Source organism: Centruroides sculpturatus, unplaced genomic scaffold (assembly GCF_000671375.1).
Source record: "Centruroides sculpturatus isolate CEXI.00-Female unplaced genomic scaffold, Cexi_2.0 scaffold1448, whole genome shotgun sequence".
NCBI lineage: Eukaryota > Metazoa > Arthropoda > Arachnida > Scorpiones > Buthidae > Centruroides > Centruroides sculpturatus.
In genome coordinates this window covers 168,393-193,879 of record NW_019385961.1, presented here as the reverse complement: position 1 = coordinate 193,879, position 25,487 = coordinate 168,393, and the positions used below count along the sequence as shown (strand labels likewise).

Genomic DNA, 25,487 nt, shown 5'->3' with positions numbered 1-25,487 from the left:
AAGCATTAACATTTCATAGGTATGGCAATCAGTGGCTCTAACCTTCTACAATAGGGGAACATAAACATAGTGTATTAAAAAAATATTTATAAAATTATCTGTTTATTAATATGTTTTAGCATAGAAAAATTTTTATGATGTATCTGAAATTGCAATGTTGAAAGTTTATGTACATATTTTTATATATTCTATTATATTATATTCTATTATTATATTATATATTCTATTATATTTATCAAATATAATAGAATATATAAAAAACTTTAAAAATAGATTTAAAGTTGAGTAATGTCACTTAGCATATAGGGTGTTCTATTCGGAATATGATTAAACACATTTGATTGTAGATCATATGATAAGTAACATATGATAACCCGATGAAGGTTCCTGAAAGTAACCAAAAATGTTTGTTTTTTTTTTTTTATAATTAACATACTTGCTGGAATAAGTACAGATGATGATTGTGAGTTTATTACATTATTTTTCAGCTTTTATTGGTGTTTTTATATGATTACTGTAAATTAACAAGGCTCAAAATCTGAAGTTAGTTTAGTATTTGTTTTGCATTGAATGATATTAGGATTACTATTGCATTAAGCTTTGACTGTAACATCCAAAATAGTCTCACTTTTTGACTGTTTGCTTTATGACAAATACGATCTGTCTAAAAAGTTCAGGCATGAATAAATGTGGCAATAAATTTAAAAGGGAGAACATGCAAATTAATTAAGCACTAATTAGACATTACAAAATTATAAAAACAGTGGCATTTCAATGCACAAAATTCCTAAAATTTATAGAAAACTATATATTTTTCAAAAAATTATGGAAAAGAACTGTTGCAAGAGTTTAGGCCACATTTTATGCAAATTTTGAGTAATGTGTAATTGGTTCATTGAAATGTTTCACAGGAACAATAAAAAGCAAAATAATTATTTTTGTAAACAAGTTACAATACTGAAGTCTTCATAATTTACAAGAGGGGATATTTACAAGATATTAAAGTCAAACTCCAAAGGTAAGACTTGCTGAAATTTCACATGCTCATCAACAGTCAAAATGTGGCATTTATCATCTACTAGTCAGTGATGGAAATTATAAAGCAAAACTGTGATGTCAATAGGCAGTTGTTGAGAATGACATCAACTCAAAAAATGCCTTTAATGCCAACATTCCTCTTTATTTTATGTAGAGTTACTGAAGATACATTTTGTAGAAGCATTGGGTAATGTGGCAATATCATTCTAAAGAAAATGACTTGCAAAACTCTTTTAAAACTAAATCATAAAAAGGAGTGATTAAATTGGACTTGCAAGTACATATCCTGTGGAGCTAAATGGTTAAACAATATGTTCAATAACAAGAAGAAATAGAATTCAGACTGTCTTTACAGTTGGATGAGTTACTAACATGACCTCAGAAAATAAACAAGGTTGTTTTTCAACAAACATCAAGTTGGTAAATCTGTATATTGATTTTGGAGCATTTGAGTTTGGAGTATCATTTGCTGCCATTTGGAGAACATAGTCAGGACAGAATTTGAGTGTGACAATGCCTTCATACACAGTTCAAATACTACAGAAGAATGACTTAGGCAGCAAAATATGTCATGTTTGGACTGGCCTGTCTTGAGCCGAGATCTTAACCTGATAGAGTGTATAGGGGGATCTCAACACATACATGTCAATGGAAAGCAATACCACTCTGGGGAGGAATTAAAAGTTGACAGTTGAGAAAGCATGGTAAGCTTTAAGCATCAGAAACATTTCAAAATTTAGTTCTATCCATGAAAACATTTGTTTTAAGTTATAAAAAATCATGGAAACTATTAACAAGTAACTTTTTTATTTTTGTATGTTTTAACAATAATTTGTTACTATGTCTAAATTTTTGAGACACTTGGTTTTGTTATTTTTCTATAAAAGTTATAAACTGTTGTATTTGTACTTTCTGACATAATTGTGTTCACTCTAGTGTAGGGATGGCAAACTTTTTAAGCCTGTGTGCTATATAGTAAGCTTGCTTAGTTTTAAAGATGTTTATGCATGCCAAAGTTTTAAACTTTGAATAATGATATTTAAAGAAATTAAGCAAATATGCTTTAATTTGAATAAATGTAAAAACCTGATTGAAAAAAGGATGACCAAGTGATAAACTGAAAAGATGATTTAAAAAGATGGGTGATAAACAGAAATCATATGATATATTATGTGCCAGATGATTTCTTCAATATGCCATAGGTTCACCACCCTTGCTGTAGTCACATTCAATAAACAAAAAGTGCTATTTTGTTTAATTTTGATAGTTTTCTAGTAATTGGGATTTTCTAGTTGTGCCTAAACTTTACACAGTCCTTCTGAAAAGATGAACGGTGTAAAGTTTAGGCACATATAGTCACAAAAATTTATACAGGCCATGTTTTCAGATGCACTGTGTAAATTTTTGTGACTATATGAAATGTTAAGCTTAAATACTGTTTTTGTTGGCTGTTGCTCTATGATATATAGTTGAAATTGCATTTTCAAAAATGCAATCTCACTTTATAACATTACATTTATAGGAAACAGCCATATATAATTGGTTTTAAAGAATGGAAATCTTGCATTTAATATCTAAAACCAGAAAAATAAGATTGCATTATTGTAAACAGTTTGCTTTATTTGTAATTGAATTATATAACAAATATTTGCTAGTGTGCCTACTTTGTGTTGCGCTTATAGTTGCTCAAACTATAGGAATAAAGAGGAATGTATAAGAAAATATATTTTATTTCCTAATTTCTCAATTTAAAGAGAAATCATTTAATTAAAATATGTTATCAGAATATCAAGTCAATATTGCATCCAAAAATATGCTCAGAGTATTTTGAACAAGACTACTTTATATATCGATTGTTTACAAATAAAAGAAAATTTAATGATGATGCTGCCGTAACAAAATATTCCTTCACTTAATAAAGAAAAATAGGGAGAGAGAGAGAGAGGAGGAGAGAGAGACAGAAAGTTACACAATAAGAAATGTTGAAAATAAATATCCTGATAACAGAGAAACAAGGTAAATATAATGATTTTCATGATTTTTATGTACAGTTATAAAGTTATAAAATAAACATACTAAAAAGGTAACAAGCACATATTATTCTGTAACAAATAAAAATCCAATGCATTTTATTAATGTTTTTAGTCTTCCAAATTTGTATGAATCTACTTCAGATAACAATAAAAAGATACAAAAATTGTGCAGTTATGTGGACAGTGATTAGTAATGATCATTTAGTTTCTTCTGAAAAAGAATTTCTTGAATTGAAGAGTACTTTACAGAAGCAAATGTTTTGTTTGAATAATATAACTAATGATAAAACTGTGAAAACATATAACAGAAAATAATAAAATTTTATTGCAATAGTTTGAGACCAATGCTTCATCCCTCAGTCACATGACTAATAAAAAGTTTGAAATCAAATTAAAAAAGAAAACCTCAACAAAAATACTCCTGTTACATTAGACATAAAACTATGATTAGTCCTGCAAATTTCAGAACTTTGCCCAAAATACAACTACAGACTAGAATAATTTTTATAATAAATTTAATAAGGTTGACTGAATTGTAACAGTATCTATTTAATTTCTAAGCTAGAATGAACCTGATAATATCCTGTTGAGTAGAAATTCCAAATACAAAGTTACTTTGTGTAGAAACTACTCAGCAATCAAAAATCAGCAGTAATTTGCTACTCTCTACTCCACATCAGTAATCTCTTAACAAGTAACTGAGTAACAAATACTAAGCACATGAAAATAGCAAGTAGTGATTTGATACTGTTTTTAATCCATTAATCCATTTGGATTAAAAACAGTTTCAAAGTATTGGAGTATGTAGGTATGCACTGTCAGAATTTTGAAATGATATATCATATCATAAGCAGCCAATTAACATTAAATTCTATGTTAAATTTGGAAAAACTCTGCCATATATATTTTTAAGCCAATTGAATGTTGTGACAATGAAACCAAGTCATGTACACAAGTGTACAAATGGCATAAACATTTTAAAGGCCTGGCAGATAAAAAGCTGAATTATCTATTATGACAATGCCTTGTTATGTCAAGCTCTTTTATTTAGTGAATATTTGGGAAACATCAATAAACTTGTACTTCCATAGCTTCCCTACTCAATAGACCTTGCTATTACAGACTTCCATGCCTTTACCAAAATAAAAGTATTTACAGTAGAGCATTGATTATCCGACTCAATTGGGGACTCAGGTTGGTCGGATGACTGAAAAAATCGAATAACCGAAAAGAAGGAAAAAAATTATTAGTATAGTATATCCCATGTAATTAGTTTATTGGTATATTGCTATTAACTTTGCGTTGAATTTTCATTGATGTTTAGCCTAACAAATTTTTTTTAAAATAATAATCGTCGCTATTGTATCGTTAAAAATTATTTTTAATTTATTTTATTGCTCACGAAACGAACAACCACTCATAATTAGAAAATTAAGTCTCGTTTAAATACTTGTCTCCCTTGAATGGTCGAGCCATTGATGCCAGCTAAAACACGCAAAAATTGAAAAAAATAATATTAAAGTAGCCAAGACATAGCCAAATATTGTAATGCCATATCACTAGCGGACATTTGAAATTTGCCGACTAGAACGGTCGGTTAACCGATGTGACGGTTAATCGGGGGTTGGATAATCGATGCTCTACTGTACTTAAGAGTTGAAGTTTAAATCAGCATAAAAGGTAAAAAGTCCTGCAACAATTGTACACAAGAGGTAATGCAGAATGGGATGCAAAACTATTTTAATGAACTTCAGTAGAAGTGTGTAAGAAATTGTGTATAAATTATATAACAATTTTTTAAATGCTTTTCAACCACTATTCCATCCATCTGTAATGCTTCATAATGCTGTAACACACATTCCCAACTTCAAAATTATGTAATATACATCCTCAATTACCTCCTTAATTGTACTAGAAAATAATATATAGGATGGGAGTACTGAATTTTACATAATTTTATTAATTACATGTATAATATACAAAGCAGTAACATAACATTATGATTTGCTACACAACACTTCAGAAACAAAAATGAATCATTATATTACCCAAGGGTTGATTACAAAGATACTATGTAATGCTAGGGCATTACATAATATCTTTGTAAACACTCCTCATCCCCTTGTAATACATTGTAATGTTTACTTGCATACCCATTCATTCATATCTACATTATGTAATTTATGGACAGCCTTAAATGTAGATGATGCTTATTTTGAAGGCAGTCTTCTGTAAATACTTTAACTGTTAACATAATAAAAATTATATTAAAAGTTTGATTTAATTTTTGACTCTACCATATGTGTGTGTGTGTGTGTATATATATAAAAATGAGATGATTGTTTAAAAAATTTTTTTAAAGTTTTTCTGTTTAAATTGATTGTAACTGAAGAAGTAAAAAAAAAGCAAAAGTGCTTTTATTTATTTAGTATGTTTATTTTATAGTACTGTTTAGTATTTATTTCTTTATTTTCAAATAAATGCTCTATAGCGCAGTGTTTCCCAAACTGTGTTTCCTGTGATGTGAAAAAATGTTCTGCAAAAAATTGAAATTACTAAAAAAAAATAAATTTGTTAGATAATTGACAAACTTACAATGTCATGTATATGGGTTTTACTATTGGACAGGTAAGTGTTGACCTTTTTAGAAGAGAGAGAGGCAATCAGAATTCCTTTCTTCTAAAAGTAAATTTATTTTGGTTAAGCATAATTAGTATGTATCATTTACATTTTGTGATATCCTGCAAATGCATTACAAAATAGGTTATCCCAGAGAATGAATGTACTGGAATGGTTTGAAGGGTCTAGAATCATAAATATTCAGAAGTGTGGATGATGGGAAATGAGTTTAATGGTCGCTTTCAAAATTATTCATGAAAGCAGTTGGTGAGGATCCTTTTTTCATACAATCTTTTTGGAGAGCTTGTTTCTTGGGAACTTTATTGGTTTTATTGTTATTGAGGATGAATACTTATAAGGACTTTCCCAATCATTCAAACTTCTTAATTTTTGTCCTGAATTTATTTCTTCTTCCTGAACACTCTCATAAACTCTGCTGGATAGTTGATTCATCCCATTATTCAATTGGACACTCAGGTTGTCACCATAAAGTTTATGGGATTATTCAGGATTGATTTCTTTGTCTAGAGAAGTTTTTCCAACATCATCTCTTTCCTTCAAGTTATATTTTTTTGTTTTTAACTGCAGTCAGGAGAGTGATTACTGTTGTTGACAAATGTTATCTAGTTGATGTATGGTCTTGTGCTGCAATTTGAAAAAATTGTACACCTATAAATTTCCACTGTTGTCTGTCTATCCTTCCTTAATCTTGAGAACAGTTAGTTATATAGGTGAAAGACAAGACCAGATATGGAAACTTTAGGGGCAGGAGGCACCAATTAACTATATAGAAACTTCTGATGCAAACCAGAAGTCATATTCTTTATAAAAAAATTTCTGGATAGAAAGTCAACCAATAAGAATCTCAAAATATGATCAATTTTAATCAGTTAACCACTGGCCAATTACATGCATTCATAGTATCTTCATTAGTAATATGTCAGACTTTAATTGGGCTGCAATTGAAAAAAATTATGAACCTATAAATTTTTACTGTTGTTTGTCTCTGTATGACTTCTTTAATTTCGAGAACAGAGTTAGATAGATGAAAGATGAGACAAGATATGGAAAAGTTAGGGACAGGAGACCCTGATTAACTATATACAAACTTCTGGTTTGGACCAGGAAATAATGTTGTTTCAGTTAAAATATTTTCTTCAAAACAGTGTTATATAATGACCAGCATGACTATATTGCTAACAGGAAAAGTATGATGTACAAAGGTAAGATACTACTTATTTGAAATGGAGAGCATATAATAAGTATCACCACTAAATCTTCGTGTTTCCAGTACAGTTCGAATGTAATAAATGAACAAATGTTTTTGATCCTTTGTCCAGAATCTGCTTCAGGTTCTTATCATTCTGATTGTGGAATGCCAAGAATTTCAAACGTTTTCAAAGGTTTAGTGGTGATACTCATTAGTACCAGTACCGGTAATTTCTCTAAAAAGTTGGAGAGCATATACTTTAAATTAAATAAGTATGATTAAAAATTTCAGCCTGGCATTGTGATGATGTCACAATAAATAATTAATGTTCATTTTCTGACATGACAAAATTTCTTAGTCTAAACAATCATTGTTCTATTTGCTTCTTTAACACTTTGTGTGCTCACACAATCAGTTCAATATACAAATTCCTCAGTGTTACAGCAGGGCTTACTTTACACTAATAATCAGATTGTAGAACACTTTATTTTGGTAGGTTTTGCATAGGAAAGTATTCATAAAGGTAATTACAGTAGAGCGTCGTTTCTCCGAATCAATTGGGGACTGAGGTTGTTCAGATAACTTATTTTTCAGATAACCGATTATGTACAAAAAAATATATTAACCTATCCTGTGTTGAAATTTTTCTCTGTTGCGTGTCGCTTCACGTTGAATTTTCATCGATGTTAAGCCTAACGTAAACTTTTTAAAATAATAATCGTGGCTATTGTATCATTAAAAATTATTTCTTTATTTTGTACAAACAAAATAAATATATTGAAAAATATAAAAACAAAAAAAAATTATACTTTAGATGTTAATCTAGTATCAAAAACATTTGATTCAGCATGACACACAGTCCTCAGAAAAAACACTACACAAAAGTGACAGTACTGTCAGCTAAAACACACACATCAACAAAAAAATATTGGAGTAGCCCAAGATATAGCCAAAGATTGCAGCACCACAGCACTAGCGAAAATTTAAATATGCCAACTGGAATGCTTTCGGTTAACCAATGTTTTGGATAATTGGCTTTCGGATAAACGACGCTCTACTGTATATACAGTAGAAACTCGATTATCTGGACTGATTGGGGATGAAGGTAGTCCGGATAAGGAAAAATTCGGATAATTGAAACAAATACTTTAATTTGTCTTTTAATGATAATACAACACGTTATCTTTTCGATGACATATCAGTAATATAAAAAGTAAATACTGTATTTAAATCGTGATCAAATTTTCAAGAAACAAACATTCGTATTGAATTTGGACTTCTACTGACCAGCGCTAACAGACTACCTATTGTTTAAAAGGCCCTCTGGTGGCGCAAGAAGACGGATTTTATAAAATAAAAAGCAGTTGAAACTGCATTTTTATGAATAAAAATTTGAACAAACTATTTATCGTTTTATGACGAGTGAAACTTTTTCGTCGCGTTTAAGTAATGCAGCTATTAAGTAATGCATAAAGGCGCAAGGCCCTTCAGACTGCAAGGCATAGGTGGTGGCCCACGTTGCCCATATGCCGCCCTTGGTCATAGAAATGATGTAATTTGAATATAAATTATTTATAAATACGTATGTCAAGTTATATTTTTATTATGACGCAAAATATATTTAAGAGTTTATGACCATTGTGCCGGGTGAGACATTGTTGAAACAAAAAAAAGTTATGCATTCCATCACGTACATAAACAGTATCGTAATTCGCCAAGTGCAAATCAGCAAATTCGTAAAATTTTTGTTTATTTTGAACAATCTGGATAATCGAAAATCTGGATAATAGAGGTTCTACTGTATACAAGAAAAAGTAATATAGTGATCCTATATGCCATTTGCTTCCAATTTAGTCTGGAGTTACACAGACTGTGAGGGAACTGGTAACATGCATTATTTGGTGGATGAGACAAAGTAGCTCTTTGCTGACTATTTGTGCATATTTACACAATGCTTTGGTTTGAACATTTGGTTTTTAAAATAAACATTCTGTAAATATTTTGAGATGAAAAATATTTCTTGGCTGATAAAATGAAAACTATTTACACTTTTTCAGCAAAGGGTTTATGGAATAAATGTTTTCAGTTTATTTTAAAACTTATTTTATAAATCTGCCTCAAGGTTTAAACTATAAAATTCTGAAATTCAAGAATTTTGAGAAATTTAGAATTTTGTGGTTTAAAACTTGAGGTAGGTTTATAAAATAAACCAAAAACATTCATTTCCTAAACCCTTTTGTTGGAAAGTGTGAATGGTTGTCATTTTACAAGTTAACCTCTCCCAGTTTTAATTTTTGGTTTTAGCATACAGGTAACCCTGTATAACATGGCACTTTTATTGCATGGATTCACTCTAATATGGTTTGAGAATTGGGAACATCCCCGAATAACATGGCACTTCTATAGCACGGATTCACTCTGACACAGTTTGAAAATTGGATAAAACTCTCGTACATGAAATGTAATAAAAACTATTAAAAGCAAACTTTATCTAATTTGAAATTAGGGAAATCCCGATACAACAGTTCAATAAATGTGATAAACCTTTTAAGTGAGAAAGATACCTCATTCGACATTTTTCTTTTGAGCGCATACATACTATCAGATTTTCCTGCATAATTTTCATGAAATATTAGTATAGAATAAGCGAAAAACATCTGGCAACACCTAAAGCAGAAGTGTAGAGATCTGGCAACACTGAGATAAGTTTTGAGAAAGACCACATATATTGACAGAAGGCGGGAAAAGAAAATTTACATACTTAAGCATGTACTTGCTTTATTCTATTGTTGGTTTTTTAGGCATTGAACCCCGCCTCTGATCCTTAGGGCAATCCACACCTTTAAAAGTATACTTTAAAACTTTAATTATGTGACTTTTTTGGCTATGTAGATTAAAAATTTTTAGGTAAGTACAGTACTGTAGTATTGTACTCAACCTTTTTTAAAGAAATAATAATTATGTTTTCATTTTTATGAATCTTTAGCCCTAAACTATGTCTGGCAAAAATAAAAAAATGTCTCTTAAAGACATTTCATCCCCATACAAACAAAATTACAAATTTTAGATTGCGTCCAAAAGGGCGAAAAGATGATATATGTCGCCAAATCATTGGATTTAAATGAAGCGACAATACAGACTATAAGGAAAAATGAACAGAAAATTAGAGATTTCATTGCTGCAGGCTGTTCTATCTCCTCAAACATGACATCTTGTCCTAGGGCAGCAATAATTGAGCAGATGGAAAAAGCCCTTAGCATCTGGATTGAAGACTGTTCAAATAAGTGGATTCTACTGAGCACCAATATTATTAAACACAAAGCCTTGAAAATTTACAACTACTTAAAGGAAAATGGAGAAACTGCTACTAATTCAGATTTTGTAGCCAGCAAAGAGTGGTTTGATCATATGAGAAAATGCTTATCACTATAAAACCTAAAAATAGAAGGCGAAAGTGCATCAGCTGATAAAGAAGATGCTGAAATTTATCCAATGGAATTAAAAAGAATTATTGAAGAGAGTGGATATTCAACACATCAGGTTTTTAATGTCGACAAGACTGCTCATTGGTGGAAGAAAATGCCCAAGAGGACATATATTTCTAAAGACAAAAAAGTTGCACCAGGTTTCAAGGTATCAAAAGACCTTGTAACATTACTTATGTGCAGTAATGCTTCAGGCGATTACATGGTAAAACCTATGCTGGTTTATAAATTTCTCAATCCTTGTGCAATGTAAAACCTAAATAAGAGTAATTTACCGGTGTACTGGGCAGCAAATAAAAAAGCTTGGGTGACTACTGAATTATTTAAGAAATGGTTTTTAAAGTGTTTTGTACCAAGTGTGGAAAACTACTTAAAACAGAAAAATTTAGATTTTAAAATTCTACTTATATTGGATAATGCACCCAGCCATCTGGAAGATTTAAATCACTCAAATATCAAAATAATTTTTTTACCTCCAAATACAACTGCTTTACTTCAACCATTAGATCAGGGAATTATAGCTACATTTAAAACCAATTATATAAGGAGATCATTACAATGGGTTTTGAACAAAATCGATGATGAATCTATGGATGTTAAGGAGGCATGGAAACTCTTAACAATTTTGAACTGCATTAACCTAATAAACTCATTCATCAGAGAAATAAAACCGCCAATATTAAATGGTTGTTGGAAAAAAATATGGTCGGAGTCAATTGAAAGTAAAAATTTGATTGAGACAGCAGAAAACAGAATGAATGCGGTAGTAAAAATTGGTAAGTCTCTAGGAGGGGGAGATTTTGACGATATGACTGCTCAAGATATCCAAGAATTACTGGTGGAAGAAGAAATTGATGAAGCAGGTTTGGTAGAAATGATATCTGGAATTCATGATAACTCAGAGGATGATAGCACAGCTGAAGACAAAGAAGTTAAAAAGTTTACTCTACAAAGCATAATAGAAGGCCTAGGCTTAGCCAAACAGTTAGTCATATTTCTTAAATGAAGATCCTTCAAATGAAAGGAGCACAAAGTTTAAAAGAGAACTTCATAAGTGCTTGCTTAGTACCATATAAAGAAATTTATAAAGATCTTTTAACTAAAAGCAAGCAAAGTAAAATAATATATTTTTTGCAAAAGGTAGAGCATGTATATGAAGGTAATGAAGAAAAATACTCAGATGATAAGGATATCTTGCTAAAAAGAAAACTTCCTCGGTTAACAGTGCTTAGTGATGATGAAGAAAATATTGTTTAATTTATATTAATATGTATCACTTCTTAAAAAAATTTTAATAAAGATATTTATCTTAATTATGAAAATATAATAGCATGTTTTTTAATTTTTGGAACCTAACCCTCCTTTTCATACTAGTTCTTTGTTTCGTATAACACTGATTTGCATAACATGGCAATTTTTTGGAACGTAACTCCCGTGTTATACGGGGGTTACCTGTATTTCACAATTGAACAAGTTTGGGAAATGCTATCTAAGCCTTTTCTTGTTTGAGTATCTGGATTATGATTTTGTGAATCTTTTTGTTTTTATTTAGACATGATACTCTGTTTAAATGTAATTAATTAACTTAAATTCACAAAAAATTTATTATAAATAAAGTTGAAGATCAAGTAGTATAATTAACCTATTTTAAAATATCTAGAAGAGTACATTCATGTGCTCATTTCACACTTCTTCAGTTCATTTAAATCAATTTGAACTTACATTCATCAGCAAGATAAATTTGATATAACAAGATATGTAATGATAAGTAAAATAAATACATTAATGAATAAATACATAAAATTATTATTTTTAAAAAATATTGAAAATTACTCTATATCAGAGGTCACCAAACTTTTTTCACAGTGGACCACATAACTGAGAGAATGACGAATGCGAGCCACATAACCATTTTGTTCAATACAGTATACTGAATACTCAAAAAATAAAGAAAACCAATATATTTATTTACCAATACACAAACACGATTTCTGTAGCAAGCTTGTAATCACCTTTCTTAGAAACTTCACTTGCAGGTACTTACACAAAAAGCGCTCTGATATCCAAAGTCACAAAAAGTCGCCAAATTTTTTATTTCACTGATTTTTCTAAATATTATATAACTGTCAGATGCAAAAATCAGATTGAACTAAATTTGGCATTTTTACTTGTACATATTTTAATTTTTTCTACATTGTAAGTTTATCTACAGTCTATGATATTTCCATATAAATAAATATATTTTAACTCATTTATGGCACACTGCAGCAGTAGGCTGGATAAACTGACCTTGTGGGTTGGATCTGGCCTATGGGCCATAGTTTGGTGACCCCTGCTCTATATGAGTATTTGTTGGCCAGTTTGATGGCACTTTCACTAAATTTGCCAACTTGGTTATACATTGAAATTTTCAATCATTATAGAATAATTGTGGATATTTGGGAATTCATTGCAATTTATGTATTTACATGAATTGTACAGTCCCAAGGAATTCTCAAATTTCCACCAGAGGTCTGCAGATGTGTATAAATACAACAGATAGTGACCTGAGTGGTGTTTAGAAAAATCTGTAATATTGTGTGGTTGATATAGGATTTTCAAAGAAAAGGTCAATGTCAAATGTATAGTGTATTTGTTTTTTAATATCACGTTATCTGTTTTTTTAATGAAGTACTGCTTGTATCTTCATCTTGTTAACCATCTGTCTTTGGTTGGAATCTTAAAAAAGGATAGAGGCTTTAAACTGACCAAGATTTATTTGTATGGTCATTATTATTTGAATAAGTTAATCAATCCTTTGGACTTTACAATTCATGTAAATGTATAAACTAACTTCATGTCTGCAAGAGATATGTTTTTTTGCATTGTAACATGTCTTTATGTAATTTTCACTTAAATTGTTTATTGCTCTGTTTTAATTGTTTTATAATTTTTTTCTAAATATTCAAAAGAGCAATTTTCTAAAAAAGCAATCTTTCTAACATCTTGTTGAGATTAAAACAGAAAAAAAAATTCAAACTTTAACTGTTTACATAAGTTGTAAAGATTTGGCAACAAAAGGACCATACTTAGTCTTTTTTTTTTTTAGTTTACAGTATGTTTTCATTTACCAAATAATAATGGATACTGCTCGTATCTGATAAACATCTATTTGACTAGTACTTTGTAAGGTGTTTGAGTTTGAGATTCCTGTTCTAAAGGCGGTTTATGAATAGAGCTGCAATTGATCTCTACAGCTAATGTCAACAAACTACTAATTATTTTATTATTCTGTGAACAATATTTTCCTTCCTGCTTGTAACTAGGTGAAATGACATTATTGCTTTATTGTACTTGGAAGAATGTTGTCTTTATTTTTATTTTTGTGATAGTCATGCAGTTATCAAAAAAATCTTAATTCAAAAATTAATATCGCTTGAAATATTACAGAAAGTGTCAAACTTTTTATGAATTTTTAACAAATGTTTCTATATGAGAAATTAAGTGATTGAAAAAATAACAATTGTCATGATGCATGAATAACACTATTATGAAATGAAAAAATTTTACTGATGCAATTTCCACAGTTTGCATTATCAAAATTAATTTTTATGTTCTTGTTGTGCAGAATTATGTTTAACAGTGCAATGTATAACAAGTTGTTGGGTTACAAGCAAATGTGGAACTCCATTTTAAATGAATTGGAACTGTTTTTGTGGTGCATAGATGAAGAAAGAGTAGAGAATATAAGGAATGGTATTTTTGTAAGGATATGTTTATTTTAAACTAGCAGACCCGGCCATGCGTTGCTGTGGTTCAAAATGTATCTATTATAAATGTATAATACTTGTACACTTCCCCTACGAGGGGGGAATTTCAAAAAATCCCTTCTTACAAGAAATTTAATGTTTTTCAATTGTTTGCAATAAGACAGTTTTTATAATCTGCTCAATCAAATAGACATAGTATAAAAACAAGTTTGTGTATTCAGTTTGTAATAGATATACAAGAGTCACCATAAAATAACTAAGTCACAATATTTTATTTTTCCTGCAGTTCCTAATCTATACAATATGTAGCACAAATCTTTGCCATAAAAAGTTTAGATTTTCTAACTGAGCTACGTTTATCGACTAACTACATTAAATACTGTATTTACTCACGTATAAGATGAGGTTTTTATCCATTTTTCACTGCTTCAAAAACCTAGGTCGTCCTGTATGTGTGAGTGAAGGATTCTTTGCGTTTTTGCAATAATTTTTCTGAACCGTGTATTTGCACTTTTTACGGATGCCCACCTTTTAGTGTTTAAAAGTAAAAGTATTTTATCTGGGTCATTTGAATAGTTCTTAGTGTACAGTGGTACCTCAGGATACGAACGCCCCAGCATACGAAATTTTCAGGATACGACACGAAATTCAAACATATTTTTGCTCCACGATAAGAACAAAAACTCACCATACGACGTTACATTAGTTCGCAGCGCCATTTTTTATTCACTTCTGTTCATTGGTCTCAGTCCGGGTGTTTGCTTCGTCGTGGAAGGATATCGCTCGATGAAGGAAATCTTGAGGTATTATCAGAAAGTGACTGATTTTATTGAAAAGAAATATCCCAAAAAGGTTCACACTGGCCGTATTGCCGCTCGGAGTAATCGCATTTGCCTAAGTCATTTTATAAACATTTTAAAAAGTAGGCAAAGCCAAACCTCTTTGGATAGATATTTAACCAAGCCACCTCTATCCAGTGAAAGCGCTGGTGAAAGTGAAGGAAATAAAGCAAAAAGCAGTGAATAAAAATTAAAACAAAAAATATAAAACAACACTAATTATTTTAATCTTTTCTAAGTTATTTTTAAGTTATTGTTACATTATGTTATGTAGGTTAGATTTTAGTATCATTTCCGTTCTTTCCCTCCTCCGCCATCAGTTTACACCGCCACCTTCGTCTATCATCAAAAGTAAAGTGCAAATAAAACTATATATTTTTAAAATTAATTATTATTCTATTATGGTTATTTATACATTTACAACTACAAAATGCATTTTTCAGTGTTTTCCTTACTATATTTATTATTATTTTTTAATGTACTACTTAGCTTTAATTTGAGTGTTTTTTCGTTGGAACGAATTATTTGGTTTTACATGTAATCGTATGAGGAAAAATAATTCACCTTACGACATTTTCATGATACGATCTCAGTTTCGGAACGAATTAATTTCGTATCCTGAGGTACCACTGTACTGTCAGGAATAGATGAATAGCAATAGGAAAAGCAAAGTTTTTGAATTGAATTCCGAATTGAATTCCGAATTGAAATTCCAAAAATTTTTCCTTAAAGTTTAAAATGCCAGTAATTTTGGCAGGACAATGTGTGCATTTACATTCATTTGATATTTTATTTGTGATGAAACAAAACAAAATTAGAATTGTATAAATAAATCTAATTTTTTTTTATTTTGATCTTTAAAAAGTCACACCTCATCCTATATGCGAGATTGTCTTACATGTGAGTAAATACATAAAATTTTTAAAAAAATTGTCATTAACTTATCAGCTTTTATTCTTTTAACTAGTAAAATAATTAAAATTAACAGTTAAGTTGATGTATGTTAATCTTAAAATGTTTTTGGACCTTTTTAAGGCCATCTTTAGTGTAAATTCTTCTACAATAAATAACTGAACAAAACAACTACTATTATGTTGAGATGGATGTTCAAACTTTGGTCGTTTCCTTTGAATTTTTAAATCATTTTTTGCATTGGAGAATTCAAATAAGAAGAATGATGGATGTACTGGATACATGACCCAATCCACAGAACAAAAATTGGAATACAAAACTGAAACACAAACAAAATAAAATATACTTAGTATAAATCACTATAATTCAAAGAGATTTTTTTGAAGCAGTGGAAATGGTACTACAGTCTTTGAAATTAATACAATTGATGTTCCTTTCAGAGAAGTAATGATTGATTGATCTCCTTTCTGAGATTGATGTTTTTTTCTGATTATTTCAATGGTCTTAAACCACATTTCTGTATATAACTAGATTACTGCAATAATTTGATGTACAGTGTATAAGTAGCTCAGACACCTAAATCCAAGAAAGAACACACATTTATTAAATGACTAACAATTTATTGATAGTTTTTTTATTTTAAAATTTTGTTTTTTGTTTAGACATTCAACAAATTTTTATTACCAGTTTCCTGTAGAATTTGGTCAGTATAGCCATCTACTAAATAATAAATGACCTAAATACTTGATAATTGAGGAAGATTGCTAAAAGCAATTGAAAACATTTGTTTTTTTCCAACATTGTGTTTCATAAGCTGGATTTTTGTTCTCAGTTCAATTTTTTTCTGTTCTAACATCAGAACCTGAGAATGACCTTAAAACAAAGTTGAAAATGTTAGTTCATTAATAAATTTGTGTTCTTTGCTGGATTTCGGTATTTATACATCTCTGTCTATCTGTATATCAAAGCAGCTTCCAGAAACAAAATCCTTATTTCTGGGTTGGATCATTCAATTGCGCCTTGAACGCCTTGAATAACGGACACGGCAAACAATGGACTTTCTGTTTGGCCATTACGTGACTTGAGCAACAGACTGGCTGCGAACAATGGACTTTCTGTTCGGCAGTTACATGAGGCGAACAATGGACTTTCTGCAAACAAGTGCGAATGATGATTTCACTGTTTTGCCATTGCCAATGACAATTTGCTATTTTTATAATATATTAGTATTATTAGAATATATTATTACTATATCTGAAGTACAGAGCTCCTGTTGGGATTTGGCTTGCTCCTTGTTTATTATGTACTATGTATCACCTCAGTGCAGGGTATTTACATTTTATTCAGGTGTTGTGCAAATCATGGCTTCTAAAAAAATAAAGGTGATTTCAGTTTTAATAAAGCAAGAAATCATCAGGAGGAGTGAAAGTTGACAAAAACTTCCTTGTCAAATGGGGAGAAGTTCAGGAGTTTACCAACACTCAATATCCAAACAGAGCTGAGGCCAACAGGGATCAATGATCTCTACACTGACACCCTTGCCCGTCATTTCCAACAGGTGTTGAAGAAGAGAGAGAAACAGACCACCTTGGACATGTTTTTCAAGAAACCAGCTGCCAAAAAACAAAGGACGGAACAAGAGTTGACCCTGCAAGCTCCAGTAGCCTCTCCTGAATCTGACACTGATTAAAAAAACAATAAAAAGAGACCTGCTGCAATGTGTAAAAAGTGTGTATCTGTATGAATGTGTGAAGAAAGTGTTCCTTCACCTCCTCCTCACAACATCTGACTACCCGGCGTAATTGGTGACTGCTCCGTTTTCATTTTTTTTTTATAGTACAGTACGATTATTTTATGCTGTGGAACGAATTGTGTGTTTTAACATGTATTTCTATGGGAAAATGCATTTCGTATAACGGACTTTTCACTGAACGGATGTGCACCTGGAACAGATTAAGTACATTATACGAGGCACCACTGTATTTAGATAATTTATTATTTAGTAGATGGCTATATTGACCAAATTCTATAGGAAACTGATAATTCAAATTTGTCAAATGTCTGAACAAAAATCAAAATTTTAAAATACAAAAACTATCATTAAATTTTTAGTTGGATGCCTAGGTGAATAAATCTTTATTAGACATCCTGTCTTTATGTTTGAGGTATGTTCATGTATCTTTGCATGGAAGGAATGTGAGATTGCTCTGATATATTCTCTTTTTATATATCTCATATTAAGCACTGGTATACTATATATCTGGAATCGTGAAGGTATTGTACAATACATTCATTCAAGTTTAGTTTTCATTAGTAAAATAATTAACATTACAAATAAGATTTTAGGCTTGTAAAATTGAATTATAATAATTAAATACTTTAATAGTCAGTTAATAGTCCAATAAACTTTTAAAAGTTTATTTTTTTGCTAGCTAGTTTGCTGGAGTTTAATTGAATTTGTTTTGTAAAAATATAAACATTTTATGCTAAGAAAATATTGAAAAATGGTAGCAAGTTTTATATTGAGAATGAACAAATTCAAAAAAAATTATTTCTGAAATTATTTAGAAATAACCATAGGCTATAAAGTACATGCTTACAATATTACAATCATAAAACTTTATAAAAATTGCAAACAATAACAAAGAAATCTGTTACTCCAACATTACCAATTTCAATGCCACCTCACCTGCGATGATGTAATGTCACAATTTGTGTGAAAGCAAAAACTGTTAATACACAATAGAAATGAAAACAGATTAAGTATTTATTAAAGATTAATTTTTTATCTCTGGTCAAAGACTGACTTTCGACATCACTCTATGACTGGCTAGAGAACTTCAGAATCTGTCTAAAATTTATATTTTAGACATACTGTGAAATCATTTCTAAGCCTGAAAGTTTGTGAGTAGGTGAGGTCCTGTATATATAACAACAGAATCAGAATCTTCTGATTCTGTTGTTATATATACAGAATATACAGATTCTGTTGTGTTCCTTTCTGATAAAACTTTGCAGATATAATCATACATAATAAATCTTTTATGATAGATTATATTTGTTACTTGTTTTAATATTATTTGTTCATATATTATATAATAGATCATATTTATCATACTGGTGGCTATTTTATATTATAATACATCATATAATTATTAACAATTATAAAAATTCATGTAAAATGTTGCTGATGATACATATTAAAGTACATGCTTAAAATTTTGTTTGAAGTATCTATAACTTTACAGATTTCATGAAAGAATTCTTTGAATATATATTGATACTGTGTGTGTGTGTGTTTATTTATTTATTTATTTATTTTTTGTAACAAAAGTTATATATTAAATTTTTTTGTTGCAATTTTCTTTGGATGTTTATCTATTTATACAAATAGTATATTATAGATTTTTATTAAAAACACTAAATTCATAAATCAGCAAATTTTTATAANAAACATCTGAACCTTTTTAAACACTGTCAAAGCTAAACTTTAAACTTTTTTATAAAATTTTATGTTTCGAAATATACTAAAATATAATATAAAGAAGACAGTTTGAAATCTTGTAAATAAATAAATAAATATAAACTAAAAAAAATCATCATTTTGCAACGTGCAGCTATAAATTTACAATTAAGAATTCAAAACTTTTTAACATTTTATTAGAAATATTTCAGATAAATTGCGGATGTTTAAAATCTTTCTGTAATTCGATATTTTAATTAATGTATTTCAAATAAATAAGTAACGAAATACTAAATTAATGTTGTGTAAACAAATCTAGAATATAGTTATAAAAAACTATTTTAATGATAATTTTGGCTATAAAAATACGTGTTTTATTTTTAATAGCTTGAAAATAAAAATGATATAACATTACTCATCATAACTGAAATTATTATAATTACCTGACATTTACATAGAACAGATTTGTTATACACAAGTATTAAATATAAAATTTAGTAATAAAAAGTCAATATTCCGTGACACTACGCGATAACAATGTTCAAGCATGATGAAGCTTTTTATTACGATCCGTATCACGAACATTATTAAGCTTTAGAAAGAAATAACATTACTTTCCTCATTTCGGGCAAGATTCTCACTATTAAGTTATGAATAAAATAATATTTTATAAAACAAAATTTAATATATTTACTCTTCACGCCATCTGTTAGCATTATTCAGTACTAAAAGTATTTTTCTGACAAAAATATATCAATTTTTTATTCGATTCCAGCATTAAATATATAAAATAATATATATATTTAATAAGTATTATATTTATAATGTGTGTTTAATAATTAGTTGGAGAGATGCTGAAAATACAAGAAAGCAAACAAGAGATTGTAGAGGAATGTGGGATCAGAGAAATGGTACTGCTACATATGAATCAGATGATGGAGATTGGAGTCATCCATTACCACGTGATGAACGTATTGAAAGGTATAACATCAGCAAGAATTGTATTTCTATTTATTTATAGATATCAACATTACAAAAGAATAACTATGAATGTAAAACAATTTAAAATTAAACAATGTAAAACAATTAACAAAATAAAGCAATTTTAAAAAATTTGTTTATTTTAAATTGTTTTGTACTTATTAGTAGCTGATATATTGCACAAATCTGTTTTATTTGTTTGTACTATTTGAGCAACTGTCTTATTCTTTGGTTCAAATTTATATAAAATAGTCATTTCACATTATTATTATTATTCTATTATTAAGTGTTTCATTTCATAAGGAGTACTATACTGAAAATACAAAAAAGGTAAATAAATACAAAAACAAAATAATCAATATTCTGTTTTGAAAGTAAACAAAATAGAGGAATGCTTAGAGATTAGAAGTTTCTTTTTCAATATTGCATTAGCCCAATGTTAAAATATTTCAAAATTGGCTTCTTAATGAGTTTATCAAGTGAGCAAGGTCACCTGATATGTAGACTGAGGATTTCTAACTTCAAAATAAGCCTGTCTTGGTCATATATAGGACAATAATAAATCATATGTTCAAAATGTTGAAATTAACAGTACCACAGAAGCAAAAGGCAATGTGTATAAGGTTATACATTGCAAGGAAGCATCTAAAAATACCATGCTCAATAAGTAGTTGAGCAGTAGTGTAAATTATATTTCTAAAATGATGATGATGATCTGCATTTACTATTAGGAAAGTAAAGTTTTGTTGTTGTTCCAGTTTTACTGTTCAACCATTGACAATTCTATTTTTGAACAGCATTATTAAAAATAAAACATTTAAGTTTATTTCTTGAGAGATGGATGTGAGCAAATTCTAAATCAGTATTCTTTGCATCAGCCTTAGCCTCAGAGTCAGCTTTCTCATTGCCAGGTATACCAGTATGGCTAGGAACAAATATAAAAGTCAACATTACTTACAAGATCTTTTACATGATTTTGGATATGTAATTTTATTACAACTGCTATTGGGGTTTGATAAAGCCTTAAGAACAGAATGAGAATCATTATAAATATTGACTGTTGCTGTTTAGAAAAACAGCATCAACTTCAGTTTGATAGAAGTGTGTGGGGAGTATCTATACTTTTTGACATATTAGAGCACAACTTATTAACCTGATGGCAGATACAAATGCTTGATATATGCAATCTGTGAGATGGTTTAGAATCATCTGTGTAGATATCTGTCAGCATGGTAATGGAAGAGAGAGATGTGTCTAGAAATATCCTGGGGAGATAGTAATATTTGCAGGGATGTTCACAAACAGCTAGATAATTGTCTTGTTGGGAACATTTGAACTGCCGTATATAGCAGTAAGGAGCTAAATTGTGCCTTGATGTGTTTTGTTCTGATGTAATAATTTAAAACTTTCATTGCAAAGAGGCCAAGGAAGAAATCCCACAAGTACCAAAAAGGCATTAGTGGAGATTGTCTGGCCACAATTGGAGATACTAATAATAAACAGTCTGAAGAGAGAGGAATTCGTCTGCTACTGATTTCTTATAAATTACATGATCCTAGCTGAAGGCAACATAAAGTAACATTGAACAGTGGTTGAATTGCTCCACTATACAGTATTTTATGAGCTTTATTACTTAGACCCCAGGTGCATCTAGCACATTTTAGCAGCATGTAGTTGACTTTTTGTCTTAACCTAGATATATTCAACATGGTGTTGGAAAGTTAGTTTAGGATCAAGTATTTTTTTCTGGTCTACTTTGTGAATTGAACTTCCATTTAATAATAATATTTTGGTGGTTTGCTCTTTATATTTGTTTGTGACAAGAATAGCTTTGGTTATAGATGTACAGAATTGGAGCTGGTTTAGATAGGCCCATTTGGAGGCTACACACATTTCCTTTAGTTTATTTTCCAAAAGTGAATGTCTTTATGTTGACAAATGATGAAGACCAGACTCATCCTGGAGGGCAGGATTTAGTATCAGTTGAGTTGGCTTGGTCATGTTAATTTTACTATTGGTTAGGAATGAAGAAACAAGCATAACAAATAGTTGGGACAATCTAAATTGGAAATTTCGTTAATGATGCTAGGGTGCCAACAGTTGTCGAATGCTTGTTTTATATTCAAAAACATTGCATCAGTAAAAACTTTGTTATTCAGTCTAATTTCTAGAACACTGTAAGGGCACAGACAGCATTCTCTTCACAGTTGTGTTTTTCTGAACTGAATTGGTTTGGGTTTAGTTTAGTTACTGATATATATTAACATTCCACTGCAGTCTAATATCATTTCATCAAAAGCTTTACCTGTTATAAGAAGAATGATTGCTCCATATTTTTTGGAGTGATTAGTATTATCAACATTTAGTTTATTGATAAATAGGATCTTGACAATCTTCCATTGTTCTGGAAAGTAAGACAAGCTTTAGGTAGGAATTGTATAGACCAAGGAGGACTGGTTTCAGGTGAATGAAACACACTTGTAGCAACCTGGCATAAATTAATTTACCTAGATCCTTGAGACCCCATAGAGAAAATACCATTTCAAGCTCATTAGAAGAGAGAACATATTTCAATTGGAACAGAGCAAGCTTTTTGGTAGTTTTCTCTGATAACTTTATAATCAAGGTATTTATGTATAATAATATCCTAGGGAGAATTGTGTTGTCAAGTTCAATAAGGCATTATTGATTTTGTAACTATGATGGGTTATCATTAGTTACCAATAGTATAAGATAAGTGTTATCCCTGCTTAGGATTCTGTGTGTGCACTTCCAAAGATCAACATTTCCCTTAGTATTGCAGTAGTCCTGCCAGGACTTCAACTATGCTGTCTCCATTTCTCTAATATAATGCTTTGTTGACCTGTATTCAGTTTCTTGGATGATTCTCAAATGACAATTTTTCTTTGACATCTGTGTCTAAGAGAATTTACATATTTTTTCAGAGTTATCATTGCTGAGGTCCACCAAGGCACTGCTCTTAACTGAGGAGCTCTTCTAGGATTAGATATCTGTGCTGCTCTTACCAGAATGTTATGAAGTTGAGAAACACATTCACCAATCCCCTGAACAGTGTTGAGTGCACCTCAACACTGTTCAGGATATCAAATTTATTCAGTTCTTCCTGAATTAAACAATAAGACTTTTTACTAATTTGTCTTTTTAGGCAGAAAGAATTGCTTTTGGTGAAGTAGTCAGCTACACCTCTCAATGTAAATAGCCATTTCACTCAATGTACATAGCCAATGTAAATATAAAAATATAAATTTTTTGTACAGTTTTTACATTTTTGATCTGCTAAGATTCATCAAGATTTTATCAGTAAGAAATTTATTGAAAATGGAAGTAGGTAGCTTTGAATTAGGTTCTATTACAAAAATGTTTGGATAAATTAATGTTAACTTTTGAATATAACTTAAAATCTGTTATGTACATGATGATTATAATTAAATTTTACCTTTTCTAGAGTTTTATTGAACAACTAGGATGTCACAAAATTTGGTAGATATTAGGACTTGGTTCCTGAGATTCCTGGTTCTTGGAATTCTTAGAATTAATTAATTTTCTTGGGGAATAAGAGGAATTTTGTTTATATTGAATGCCATAATACAGTAGAGCCTCAAACTTGGCCTAATGTGGACCGAATGGTGGCCAAGTTTATGAAAATGCCGGGTTATCGGGAATGGTGTTAAAAAAAAATAAGTATGAGTGTTTCCTCAGAAAATACTGTACTCTACTTGTATGTATTGTTTACTTGAGAATACAACAGAGAATAAACTGCCCAAATACCCTTAAACAAAGGAAAAGTATGTCCTTTATGAAGGCATAGAGCCTTTACTACATGAAAATGAAAATTAATGAATACACTGTGTACAGTAATTTACCCGATAAGACAGACCTCAGAATAGTACTTTATGAGAGCTTTTATACTTTTATAAAGCTGTCTATAATGAAAATTAATTAACTAAGGATTTTTTTTTGCCCTGCCAGGGTGTGGCCGGGTTATCGAGTGCCGAGTTTTCGAGGCTCTACTGCATATGATTAAAAAAAAGGAATTTATAACAAATAATTAAAATCCATCAAACTCGAAATGCAATTATATCATTAAATCTCTAAATGCAATTATATCATATGCCAATTTTGCCAACTTCATCCTTACTAACTAAAAGATGTAAATTGTTGGTACATTAAAACAAATTTTGGTTTTCTGTTTTCTTTATAAATTGAATTGTTATTGTTTTATGATTTTGTTTTCATTTTTATGTTATCAAGAACTAAAAGAACAAGGAATTCACATGTGAAATTGCTTTGAACTTTAAAAATACAGTAGAGCATTGATTATCTGACCTCCCCGATCAACTGTCATATCAGTTAACTGACCGTGTTGTAGTTGGCAAATTCAAATGTCTGCTAGTGATGTAATGCTACAGTACTACATGAAAGGGAGACGAGCATTTAAATGAGACTTAATTTTCTAGTTATGAGTGGTTGTTTGTTTTGTGAGCAATAAAATAATTTTTAATGATACAATAGTGACAATTATTATTTAAAAAAAACATTTTGTTAGGTTTAACATCAATGAAAATTCAACGCAAAGTAGGTTAATAGCAATATACTAATTACATGGGATATACTAATATACTATACTAATAATGTATTTTTTCATACTTTTCAGTTATCTGTTTTTTCAGTTATCTGACCAACCCCAGCTCCCAATTGAGTCAGATAATCAATGCTCTACTGTAAATTAAATTACAAAATGCAAAACATGCAATGTTTAATTTAATTATACAAGATGCTTTAAAAGTAGACTTTTGCATTTAACTTTAGAAAGATTTAATTTAATACATTATTACAAATTAGCTTAGTAGAGTTCAGATTAGGTATTTATTGATAAGTATATTTTAAAAAATTTAAATTATAGAAGAAATTGTATAATTTATTTTAATCTTCTTTATTCTAAAATCTGAAAGATGCTATTAAATGTGGCCAAAAATATTTGTTCAGAAAAAATTTAAGTTTCTGGAATTTAAAACATGTATTTGTACTGTTAAAACTTTGTGTTTTTTTAAATAAAAGACCTTTGATACCACTTTTAATGTAAAATCTCCAAATAATATAGTTGCCTGACTTGCAAGTTAAGATATAATGTAATCTT

At 29.7% G+C, this 25,487-nt stretch overlaps 1 protein-coding gene and 1 pseudogene across 2 annotated transcripts in view; both read left to right on the top strand.

Moving 5' to 3' along the window:
- Nucleotides 1-10,341: 10,341 nt before the first annotated feature.
- LOC111612818 lies at nt 10,342-12,133 on the top strand (annotated as a pseudogene).
- An 8,058-nt stretch (nt 12,134-20,191) lies between these two features.
- The window catches only part of LOC111612820 (ATP-dependent RNA helicase DDX3Y-like), a 66,733-nt gene continuing 61,437 nt past the window's right edge, over nt 20,192-25,487 (top strand). For both annotated transcript variants that reach the window (XM_023354078.1, XM_023354076.1), the window contains exon 1: nt 20,192-20,329. In XM_023354078.1, the coding sequence (XP_023209846.1) occupies nt 20,241-20,329 (89 nt within the window). In that variant the 5' untranslated portion in view covers nt 20,192-20,240. The remainder of the gene's footprint in view (nt 20,330-25,487) is intronic.